General features: G+C 46.4%; 1 protein-coding gene across 2 annotated transcripts in view; it reads left to right on the top strand.

The window, feature by feature from the left end:
• Positions 1-12,195, top strand: part of henmt1 (HEN methyltransferase 1) — a 110,317-nt gene that overhangs the window by 58,126 nt on the left and 39,996 nt on the right. For both annotated transcript variants that reach the window (XM_048539357.1, XM_059648271.1), the window contains exon 5: positions 7,332-7,514. In XM_048539357.1, the coding sequence (XP_048395314.1) occupies positions 7,332-7,514 (183 nt within the window). The remainder of the gene's footprint in view (positions 1-7,331; positions 7,515-12,195) is intronic.

Here is a 12,195-nt window from a genome sequence, read left to right as displayed (position 1 = left end):
ATTTTCTCTGACTCAGCGCATAACTTCCCTTCTTTGTCCTTAAGTAGGCCAATCCTTTCTCTAGTTACCCTGTTGCTCGTTATATATGAATAAAAGGCTTTGGGATTTTCCTTAACCATGTTTGCCAGCAATATCTCATATCTTCTCTTAGCCCTCTTAATCCCTCGGTTCAGATTCGCTCTACATTCCTCATATTCTTCCAAAACTGCGTCTGTCTTCAGTCGCCTAGACCTCATATATGCTTCCTTTTTCATCTTGGCTAGTCTCACAATTTCACCTGTCATCCATGGCTCCCTCATCTTGCCTTTTCTATTCCTCATTTTCACAAGAACATGTCTCTCCTACACGCTAATCAACCTCTCTTTAAAAGCCTCCCACATATCAAATGTGGATTTACCTTCAAACAGTTTCTCCCAATCTACATTCCCCAGATCCTGCCGAATCTTGGTATAGTTGGGCCTTCCCCCAGTTTAGAACTCTTCCTTGAGGACCACTGTTCGTTTTCCATGAGTATTGTAAAACTTACGGAATTGTGGTTGCTATTTCCAAAGTAGTCCCCTATTGTAATATCAACCACCTGGCCGGGTTCATCCCCCAACACTAGGTCCAGTATGGCCCCTTCTCAACTTGGACTACATACATATTGCTCAAGAAAACCTTCCTGGACACACCTTACAAATTCTGCTCCATCTTGACCCCTAACGCTGAGTGAATCCCAGTCAATGTTGGGAAAATTAAAATCTCCCATCACCACCACCCTGTTTCTCCTACACCTTTCCATTATCTGTTTACATATTTGTACCTCTATCTCATGCTCGCTGTTGGGAGGCCTGTAGTACAGCCCCAACATTGTTACTGCATCGTTCCTATTTCTGAGTTCTACCCATATTGCCTCACTGCTTGAGTCCTCCATGGGGCCCTCCTTCAGTGCGGCTGTGATATCGTCTTTGACCATTACTGCAACTCCTCCACCCCTTTTACCTCCCTCTCTATCCCGCCTGAAGCAGCGATATCCTGGGACAACTAGTTGCCAATCATGCCCTTCCCTCAACCAAGTCTCAGTAATAGCAGTAACAATAATTTGAGATCGGTATGACAGGTCGGCACAACATCGAGGGTCGAAGGGCCTAAACTGTGCTGTAATGTTCTTTGTTCTATGTTCTATCATACTTCCAGGTATCGATCCAAGCCCTAAGCTCTACTACACTTCTCACATTAAAACAAATGCATCTCAGACCATCTGTCCCTTTGTGTTCATAATCTGCTCCCCGACTACTATTCCCTTTAGTCACACTGACTCCATTATCTAGTTCACTACAGGCTTTCGTTACTACCTCTTTTCTGTCCAATATTTGGTTCCCATCCCCCTGCCACATTCGTTTAAACCCTCCCCCACAGCACTAGCAAAAGCACCCCCAAGGACATTGGTTCCAGTCCGGCCCAGGTGTAGACCGTCCAATTTGTAATATTCCCACCTTCCCCAGAACCGGTTCCAATATCCCAAAAATCTGAACCCCTCACTCCTACACCATCTCTCAAGCCACGCATTCATCCTAGCTATTCTTTCATTTCTGCACTGACTAGCACGTGGCACTGGTAGCAATCCTGGGATTACTACCTTTGAGGTCCTACTTTTTAACTTGGCTCCTAACTCCCTAAATTCTGCTTGTGGGACCTCATCCTGTTTTCTACCTATATCTTTGGTGCCTATATGCACCACAACAGCTGGCTGTTCACCCTCCCCCTTCAGAATGTTCTGCAGCCTAGGTCCCATATTATGCAGGTACAGCACACTGTCTGGTCTTGCATCTCTGTTTGTTTTTAACAATATCAAGGTGTAGAACTGAATGAACACACCAGACCAAGCAGCATCACACCCTGCTGTGTTCATCTAGCCCTACACCTTGTTATCTCAGATTCTCCAGCATCTGCAGTTCCGACTAAATCTGTTTTATTTACCTTGTTTTTAATTTTTAAAAAATTCCTACTTGTCTTTTAGTGTATAATCCATAAATATTTCTCCTTTTTACTTTCAATCTGACAGTAACCTATAGTAGTCAAATTAACAGCTTCTACCAACTAATGAACTTGTGGTTTTCCTGTGATATCACTTTTTCTTTCCTTCTGGGCCCCGATCCTGTGCTTCAGTTTATACTGTTGAATAAAAACCTCACACACCATAACAAGCAAGCAAAAAGCATTGCTTCCCCTCTGCATCGAACTCCCATGCTGCCTCCGAAGTCCCTGAATTATATACTTATTCAGTTTATATCTACACCAGATGTAATCTCCGCTGCCTGCCCATGCGAAGTTTGCTGATCTGATTACCCAACTGTCCTGCTGCAGATTTACCCAGAAGTAGATGCTGTTAGGCTACTCTGACCCCATTATGCCTCATTTTAATGAAATCTGCTTTCCCTCAAATCAAATCCTTTTTTGCAAACTTAAAACTTATCGTATTGTGGTTGCTATCGCTAAAATGTTCTCCTGCTGTCACTTGAAAACCTGTCTGACTTCAAACCCCAGAATTAAGTCCAGCACTGCATCTTACCTTGTAGACCCTTCTGTATGCTGATAAGATAACCTGCATACCTTGCAAAATCTGACCCCTCTGAAGCCATTACAGCATAAGATAGACTCGGATTTTTTTCCTTGGAGCAGAGAATATAGGGGACATGATTGAGGTGTATGAAATTATGTGGAATGTAGAATGTAAGTAATTCTCCCTTGATGAAGAGATCGATGACTTGGAGGATATTATTAAATGTAAGGGTCAGGAGGTTTAGAGGATAGTGGGAATCTGGAACTAACTGCCTGGTCGAAGGAGAGGCTGAAACCCTCATATAATTTAAGAAATATTTTAATGTAAATTTGCAATGCCAAAACATAGAAGACTAATGGCCAAGTGCTGGAAAATGGGATTGAAATAGCTTGACTCTTGGTTGACCGGCACAGACCTGATAGGCTGAAAGGATTTTTTGTGTGCAACAGACCTCTTGGACACTGTTGATCCTGAGGGGATTTGAGTCCAGGATCAGGGATGTCTTGCTGCAAGTTGTATAGGGCCTTGATGAGACCACACCTGGAGTATTGACTGCAGTTTTGTCTTACCTGATGAAGGATGTTCTTGTAATTGGAATGAGTGCAATAAAGGTTTACCAAACTGATATCTGAGATGGCAGAACTGACATATGAAGAGTAGCTAAATCAATGAGCAGTACATTCACTGGAATTTAGAGGAATGAGGGGATGATCGCATCTAAACCTATAAAATGCTAACAGGACGAGAAAAGGTGAACACAGGAAAGATGTCCTTGATGACCAAGAGTCCAGAACCAGAGTTCACTGTCTGAGAGCACAGACTAGACCATTTAGAACTGAAATGTGGAGAAATTGCAGCATGGGTTGGTACCTGGGACTTCGATGTTGTGGCCATTTCGGAGACATGGATAGAGCAGGGACAGGAATGGTTGTTGCAGGTTCCGGGATTTAGATGTTTCAGTAAGAACAGAGAAGATGGTAAAAGGGGTGGAGGTGTGGCATTGTTGGTCAAGGACAGTGTTACAGTTGCAGAAAGGATGTTTGGGGACTCGTCAACTGAGGTAGTATGGGCTGGGGTTAGAAACAGGAAAGGAGACGTCACCCTGTTGGGAGTTTTCTATAGGCCTCCAAATAGTTCCAGAGAGGAAAGGATAGCCAAGATGATTCTCGATAGGAGTGAGAGAGACAGGGTAGTTGTCATGGGGGACTTCAACTTTCCAAATATTGACTGGGAACACCATAGTTCGAGTACTATAGTTGGGTCAGTTTATGTCCAGTGTGTGCAGGACACAGTATGTAGATAGGCCAACAAGGGGCAAAGCCACATTAGATTTGGTACTGGGTAATGAGCCCAGCCAGGTGTTAGATTTGGAAGTAGGTGAGCACTTTGGTGATAGCGATCACAATTCTGTTATATTTACTTTAGTGATGGAAAGGGATAGGTGTATACCACTGGGCAAGAGTTATAGCTGGGGGAAAGGCAATTATGATGAGATTATAAAATGTGAGGCTGGATGAACACAGCAGGCCAAGCAGCATCTCAGGAGCACAAAAGCTGACGTTTTGGGCTAAGACCCTTCATCAGAGAGGGGGATGGGGTGAGGGATCTGGAAAAAATAGGGAGAGAGGGGGAGGCGGACCGAAGATGGAGAGAAAAGAAGATAGGTGGAGAGGAGAGTGTAGATAGGGAGGGGATAGGTCAGTCCAGAGAAGACGGACAGGTCAAGGAGGTGGGAAGAGGTTAGTAGGTAGGAGATGGAGGTGCGGCTTGGGGTGGGAAGAAGGGATGGGTGAGAGGAAAAACAAGTTAGGGAGGCAGAGACAGGCTGGACTGGTTTTGGGATGCAGTGGGTGGAGGGGATGAGCTGGGCTGGTTGTGTGGTGCAGTGGGGGGAGGGGACGAACTGGGCTGGTTTAGGGATGCGGTGGGGGAAGGGGCGATTTTGAAGCTGGTGAAGTCCACATTGATACCATTGGGCTGCAGGGTTCCCAAGCGGAATATGAGTTGCTGTTCCTGCAACCTTCGGGTGGCATCGTTGTGGCACTGCAGGAGGCCCATGATGGACATGTCATGTAAAGAATGGGAGGGGGAGTGGAAATGGTTCGCGACTGGGAGGTGAGTTGTTTAATGCGATCCGAGCGGATGTGTTCTGCAAAGCGGTCCCCAAGCCTCCGCTTGGTTTAGGCAAGATTTAGGGAGCATAGGATGGGGAAGGGCAGGGGATGGGCACATTAGAAATGTGGAGCTTATTCAAGGAAAAGCTCCTCTGTGTCCTAGATAAGTATGTACCTGTCAGGCAGAGAGGAAGCTGTAGAGCGCGGGACCTGTGGTTTACGAAGGAAGTGGAATCTCTGGTCAAGAGTAAGAAGAAGGCTTTTGTTAGGATGAGATGTGAAGGCTCAGTTCGGGTGCTTGAGGGTTACAGGGTAGCCAGGAAAGACCTAAAGAGAGAGCTCAGAAGAGCCAGGAGGAGACATGAGAAGTTGTTGGCAGATAGGATCAGGGTAAACCCGAAGGCTGTCTATGGGTATTTAAGGAATAAAAGAATGACGAAAGTAAGATTAGGGCCAATCAAGGATAGTAGTGGTAAGTGGTGTGTGGAGTCAGCAGAGATAGGGGAAGCACGAAATAAATATTTTCCAACAGTATTCGCTCTAGAAAACGACAATGTTGTTGAGGAGAATACTGAGAAAGAGGCTACTAGACTAGGTGGGAAAGAGGCTCACAAGAAAGAGGTATTAGAAATCCTTCAGAGGGTGAAGATAGATAAGTCCCCTGGGCCGGATGGGATTTATCCTCGGATCCTCTGGGAAGCCAGGGAGGAGATTGCCGAGCCTTTGGCATTGATCTTTAACTCGTCATTGTCTACAGGAATAGTGCCAGATGACTGGAGGATGGCAAATGTGGTTCCCCTGTTCAAGAAGGGGAGTAGAGACAACCCTGGTACTGAAAGATCAGTGAGCCTTACCTCAGTTGTTGGTAAAGTGTTGGAAAAGGTTCTAAGAGATAGGATTTATATTCCTCCAGAAAAGAATAAATTGATTAGGGATAGTCAGCACGATTTTGTGAAGGGAAGGTCGTGCCTCACAAACCTTATTGAGTTCTTTGAGAAGGTGACCAAACAGGTAGATGAGAGTAAACCGGTTAATGTGGTGTATATGGATTTCAGCAAGGCGTTCGATAAGGTTCCCCACAGTAGGCTATTGTACAAAATGCGGAGGCGTGGGGTTGTGGGAGATATAGCAGTTTGGATCAGAAATTGGCTTGCTGAAAGAAGACAGAGGGTGGTATTTGATGGGAAATGTTCATCCTGGAGACCAGTTACTAGTGGTGTACCGCAAGGGTCGGTGTTGGGTCCACTGCTGTTTGTCATTTTTATAAATGCCCTGGATGAGGGCATAGAAGGATGGGTTAGTAAATTTGCAGACGACACTAAGGTCAGTGGAGTTGTGGATAGTGACGAAGAATGTTGTAGGTTGCAGAGAGACATAGATAAGCTGCAGAGCTGGGCTGAGAGGTGGCAAATGGAGTTTAATGTGGACAAGTGTGAGGTGATGCACTTTCGGAGGAGTAACCGGAAGGCAAAGTACTGCGCTAATGGTAAGATTCTTGGTGGTCTAGATGAGCAGAGAGATCTCGGTGTCCATGTGCACAGGTCCTTGAAAGTTGCCACCCAGGTTGACAGGGCTGTTAAGAAGGGATACAGTGTTTTAGCTTTTTTATTAATAGAGGGATCGAGTTGCGGAACCATGAGGTTATGCTGCAGCTGTACAAAACTCTGGTGCGGCCGCACTTGGAGTATTGCATACAGTTCTGGTCACCGCATTATAAGAAGGATGTGGAAGCTTTGGAAAGGGTGCAAAGGAGATTTACTAGGATGTTGCCTGGTATGAAGGGAAGGTCTTACAAGGAAAGGCTGAGGGACTTGAGGCTGTTTTCATTAGAGAGAAGAAGGTTGAGAGGTGACTTAATTGAAACGTATAAAATAATCAGAGGGTTAGATAGGGTGTATAGGGGAGCCTTTTTCCTCGGATGGTGATGGCGAGCACGAGGGGGCATAGCTTTAAATTGAGGGGTGAAAGATATAGGACAGATGTCAGAGGTAGTTTCTTTACTCAGAGTAGTAAGGGAATGGAACGCTTTGCCTGCAACGGTAGTAGATTTGCCAACTTTAGGTACATTTAAGTCGTCATTGGATAAGCATATGGACGTACGTGGAATAGTGTAGGTTAGATGGGCTTGAGATCGGTATGACAGGTCGGCACAACATCGAGGGCCGAAGGGATTGTACTGTGCTGTAATGTTCTATGTTCTATAAATTGCTTCACCCAGATCCGGGCAAGCATGTGAAATTCTCTGCCAAAGGAAGCAGTTGAGATCAAAACATTTAATGTTTTCAAGAAAAAGTTAGAGGTAATTCTTCAGGCTAAAGCAATCACAGGATTTGGAAAGAAAGTGGGACCAGGAGACTGAGTTGAATGATCAGTCATGATCATATTGAATCTTAAAGCAGATCTGATGGTTCGAATTGCCTACTATTATTCCTGTTTTCTAAGTTTCTATGTTTCATTGAATGGCAGAGCAGACTCAAAGGATTGAATAGCCTACATCTACTCTCATGTTTTATGGTTTTGTCACCTCGTCCAGCATCATTGGGGATGAGTACTAAACACTGCCAGAAATGTGCACTTCCCATGAAAGAATAAGAGATCTGTTTCTTAGTTTAACTATCTATGTCAAAGACAAATTCCTTTCATCTGACTTTGCTCCTTTCCTGTTTCTATTTCAGAATAGAACACCTAGACATCTCAGAACTCGAGAGATTTCCGGAGGTGGTGTTTGGATACATGAATCCAACAGTAGTTGTAATTACAACTCCAAATGCAGATTTCAACCCCTTACTCCCAGGAATAATGCGATTCAGGCACTGGGACCATAAATTTGAGTGGAGCAGAGCAGAATTTCAAGCTTGGTGAGTGTAGAGAAATACAAATATCCGATATTATTGATTATTATAAAATGGGAAATCAAGCTAAATAGAGACACACAAATATCAGAGAGTCACAGAATCTCAGAATTATTACAATGCAGAAGGGGGCCATTCAGTTCATTATATCTGCACCAGCTCAGTTGTTTCATCGGGCTATATTATCTGGTGCTAAGCTCCTGCCTTTTTCCAATATCCCAGCCCTCCATTACTATATAAAAAAAAGTCTAATGCACTATTGAATGCATCAGTTGAACCTGCCTCCATCATATTTTGAGGTAGTACATTCCGTACCCTAACTACTCACTATATGAAAAAAAAATTGCCACATCAACCTGGCTTCATTTGCACATCACTTTAGGTCTAGATCTAGAAAGAAAATAAATGAGGAAGCAATAACTATTGTTGGTTGATATGCTGAGCTGACTGGTTTTTGTGCAACCGTTTTGTCTCCCTTCTAGGTGACATCTAGGTGTCTAGCCTCCACTGAAGCGGTGTTGTTCTGTTCAATTCTGAATTTATATGGTCCAGTCTGTTTTGGTGGGTAGTTCTGTTTCCAATTTGCTCCATAATGGTATGTAGATGGGGTCTGTTTCAGTGTGTTTGTTTATGCCACCAGTGGTTGAAAACCAGATGTCCAGGAATTCTCATGCTTGTTTTTGTTTTGCTTGTCCTAGTATTGTTATGTTGTCCCTGTTAAACTGATGCCCTTCCATGTTGGAATGAATAGAAATGAGGGAGAGTTGGTATTCATGTATCCTGATGGCAGGTTTCCTGCCTATCTGTCCTATGTTTAGCTTGTGGCAGTCTCTGCGTGGTATTTTGTATGTCACATTTGTCCTGCTCATTGTGGATATGGGGTCTTTCGTCTTTGACACTAGTTGGATGAAGTGTGGCCAGAGATAATGGGAACTGCAGATGCTGGAGAATCCGAGATAACAAAGTGTGTAGCTGGGTGAACACAGCAGGCCAAGCAGCATCTCTGGAGCACAAAAGCTGACGTTTCGGGCTCAGACCCTTCATCAGAGAGGGGGATGGGGAGAGGGTTCTGAAATAAATAGGGAGAGAGGGGGAGGCGGACCGAAGATGAATAGAGGAGAAAATAAGTGGAGAGGAGAGTATAGGTGGGGAGGTAGGGAGGGGATAGGTCAGTTCCGGGGAGGACGGACAGGTCAAGGAGGTGGGATGAGGTTATCGCAGAACAGGCAGCCCTCCGCTCCAACCCCAACCTCACCATCAAACGCGCAGACAAGCGAGGCGCAGTTGTAGTATGGCGCACTGACCTCTACATCGCCGAGGCCAAACACCAACTCTCCGACACCACCTCAGGGCCCTCCGTTTCCTCCTGTCCCACAGGCCCGACCAGTCCCCCTCCACCGACACCCTCATCCGCCTACCTGAACTCGTCCTCACCCTCACCAAGTTCTCTTTCGATTCCTCCCACTTCCTACAGACAAAGGGGGTGGTCATAGGTACCCGCATGGGCCCAGGCTATGCCTGCTTCTTTGTAGGTTATGTGGAACAGTCCCTCTTCCGCACCTACACTGGCCCCAAACCCCACCTCTTCCTCCGTTACATTGATGACTGTATCGGCGCCACCTCTTGCTCCTAAGAGGAGCTCGAACAGTTCATCCACTTCACCAACACCTTCCATCCCAACCTCAAGTTCACCTGGGCCATCTCCGACACATCCCTCACCTTTCTGGACCTCTCTGTCTCCATCTCAGGCAACCAGCTAGAAACTGATGTCCATTTCAAGCCCATCGACTCCCACAGCTACCAAGAATACACCTCCTCCCACCCACCCTCCTTCAAAAATTCCATCCCCTATTCCCAATTCCTTTGCCTCCGCAGCATTTGCTCCCAGGATGAGGCATTCCACTCCCGCCCATCCCAGATGTCCGTGTTCTTCAAGGACCACAACACCCCCCAGCAGTGGTCGAAAACGCTCTTGACCGTGTCTCCCGCATTTCCCGCAACACATCCCTCACACCCTACCCCTGCAATAACCGCCCAAAGACAATCCCCCTTGTCCTCACATAACACCCCACCAACCTCCAGATACAACGCATCATCATCTGACACTTCCGCCATCTACAATCCGACCCCACCACCCAAGACATTTTTCCATCCCCACCCTTGTCTGCCTTCCGGAGAGACCGCTCTCTCCGTGACTCCCTTGTCCACTCCACACTCCCCTCCAACCCCACCACACCTGGCACCATCCCCTGCAACCGCAGGAAGTGCTACACTTGCCCCCACACCTCCTCCCTCACCCCCATCCCAGGCCCCAAGATGACTTTCCATATCAAGCAGATGTCCACCTGCACATCTGCCAATGTGGTATACTGTATCCACTGTACCCATTGTGGCTCTCTCTACATTGGGGAAACCAAGCGGAGGCTTGGGGACCACTTTGCAGAACACCTCCGCTCGGTTAGCAATAAACAACTGCACGTCCCAGTTGCGAACCATTTCACCTCCCCCTCCCATTCCTTAGACGACATGTCCATCCTGGCCTCCTGCAGTGCCACAATGATGCCACCTGAAGGTTGCAGGAACAGCGACTCATATTCTGCTTGGGAACCCTGCAGCCCAATGTTATCAATGTGGACTTCACAAGCTTCAAAATCTCCCTTTCCCCCACTGCATCCCAAAACCAGCCCAGCTCATCCCCGCCTCCCTAACCTGTTCTTCCTCTCACCTATCCCCTCCTCCCACCTCAAGCCGCACCTCCATTTCCTACCTGCTAATCTCATCCCAGTCCCTTGACCTGTGCGTCCTCCCCAGGCTGACCTATCCCCTCCCCACCTATACTTTCCTCACCACCTATCTTCTCCTGTATCCATCTTGGGTCCGCCTCCCCCTCTCTCCCTATTTATTTCGGAACCCTCTCCCCATCCCCCTCTCTGAAGGGTCTAAGCCTGAAACATCAGCTTTCGTGCTCCTAGGATGAAGTGTGGCCGTTGGTTTGTGTACAGACATTATTTCAAGAGGTCATAGGAGTCTTGTAGTCAGTTCCAGTAAGTTTTGAATATAGTGTAGGTCAGGTGGCCTGTGTGTTGGGGTGTACAGTGTGTCCTTGGTGTTGTTTATTTGCTGGGCATCGGTGGATGAAGCTGTTAGGATATCCGTTGTTAGCAAAGACTTTGTATACGTGTGAGAAAATAGAACAATACAGTGCAGAACAGCCCCTACGGCCCTTGATGTTGCGCTGACCTGTGAACTAATCTAAGCCCCACACCCTACACTATCCCATCATCATCCATCTGCTTATCCAAGGACTGTTTAAATGCCCCTAATGTGGCTGAGTTAACTACATTGGCAGGCAGGGCGTTCCACGCCCTTTCCACTCTCTGAGTAAAGAACCTGCCTCTGACATCTGCCTTAAATCTATCACCCCTCAATTAGTAGCTATGCCCCCTTGTACAAGCTGAAGTCATCATCCTCGGAAAAAGACTCTCACTGTCCACCCTATCTAATCCTCTGATCATCTTATGTCTCTATTAAATCCCCTCTTAGCCTCCTTCTCTCCAGTGAGAATAGACCCAAGACCCTCAGCCTTTCTTCATAGGGCCTGCGCCCCAGACCAGGCAACATCCTGGTAAATCTCCTCTGCACCTTTTCCAATGCTTCCACATCCTTCCTGTAATGGGGCGACCAGAACTGTACGCAATATTCCAAATGAGGCCGCACTTGCGTTTTGTACAGTTGCAGCGTGACTTCACGGCTCCGGAACTCAATCCCTCTACCAATAAAACCTAACACACCGTGAGCCTTCTTAACAGCACTATCAACCTGGGTGGCAACTTTCAGGGATCTATGTACATGGACACCAAGATCCCTCTTCACATCCACACTACCAAGAATTTTTCCATTGACCCAGTATTCTGCCTTCCTATTATTCTTCCCAAAGTGAATCACCTCACATTTGTCTGCATTGAACTCCATTTGTCAACTTTCAGCCCAATTCTGCAGTTTATCCAAGTCTCCCTGCAACCTGCAACATTCTTCCACACTGTCCACCACTTCACCGACGTTAGTGTCAGCTGCAAACTTACTAACCTATCCACCTATGCCTGCGTCCAAGTCATTTATAAAAATGACAAACAAGCCATGGTCCCAAAACAGATCCTTGAGGCACACCACCCGTAACCGGACTCCAGGCTGAATATTTTCCATCAACCACCACTCATTTCCTTCTGACAGAAAGCCAGTTTCTAATCCACACTGCTAAATCTCCCTCAATCCCATACCTCCGCATTTTCTCTAGTAGCCTACCATGTTGAACCTTATCAAAGGCTTTACTGAAGTCCTCTTCCAGTTAACAAGAGATACAAGTTCTTTAGTAAACCATGGTTCCCTTACCTTATCACTTCCTCCCTGCCTGACGGGGACATAGCTATCAAGGACACGCAATATCTGTTCCTTAAACCAGCTCCACATTTCGATTGTCCCCCTCCCCTCCATTTTGCTAACCCATTCTATCCCTTCTAAGTCTTGCCTAATCGCATTATAATTGCCCTCCCCCCGTCTATAACTCTTGCCCTGTGGCATGTTCCTATCCCTTTCCTTCGCTAAACTAAACATAACTGAATTATGGTCACTCTCTCCAAAGTGGTCACCTACCACTAAATCAAACACGTGGCCTGGTTCATTACCACGT

Source organism: Stegostoma tigrinum, chromosome 8 (assembly GCF_030684315.1).
Source record: "Stegostoma tigrinum isolate sSteTig4 chromosome 8, sSteTig4.hap1, whole genome shotgun sequence".
NCBI classification, from domain to species: domain Eukaryota; kingdom Metazoa; phylum Chordata; class Chondrichthyes; order Orectolobiformes; family Stegostomatidae; genus Stegostoma; species Stegostoma tigrinum.
Note: the sequence above shows the minus strand (reverse complement) of the source record. Positions and strands in the feature narration are given on the sequence as shown.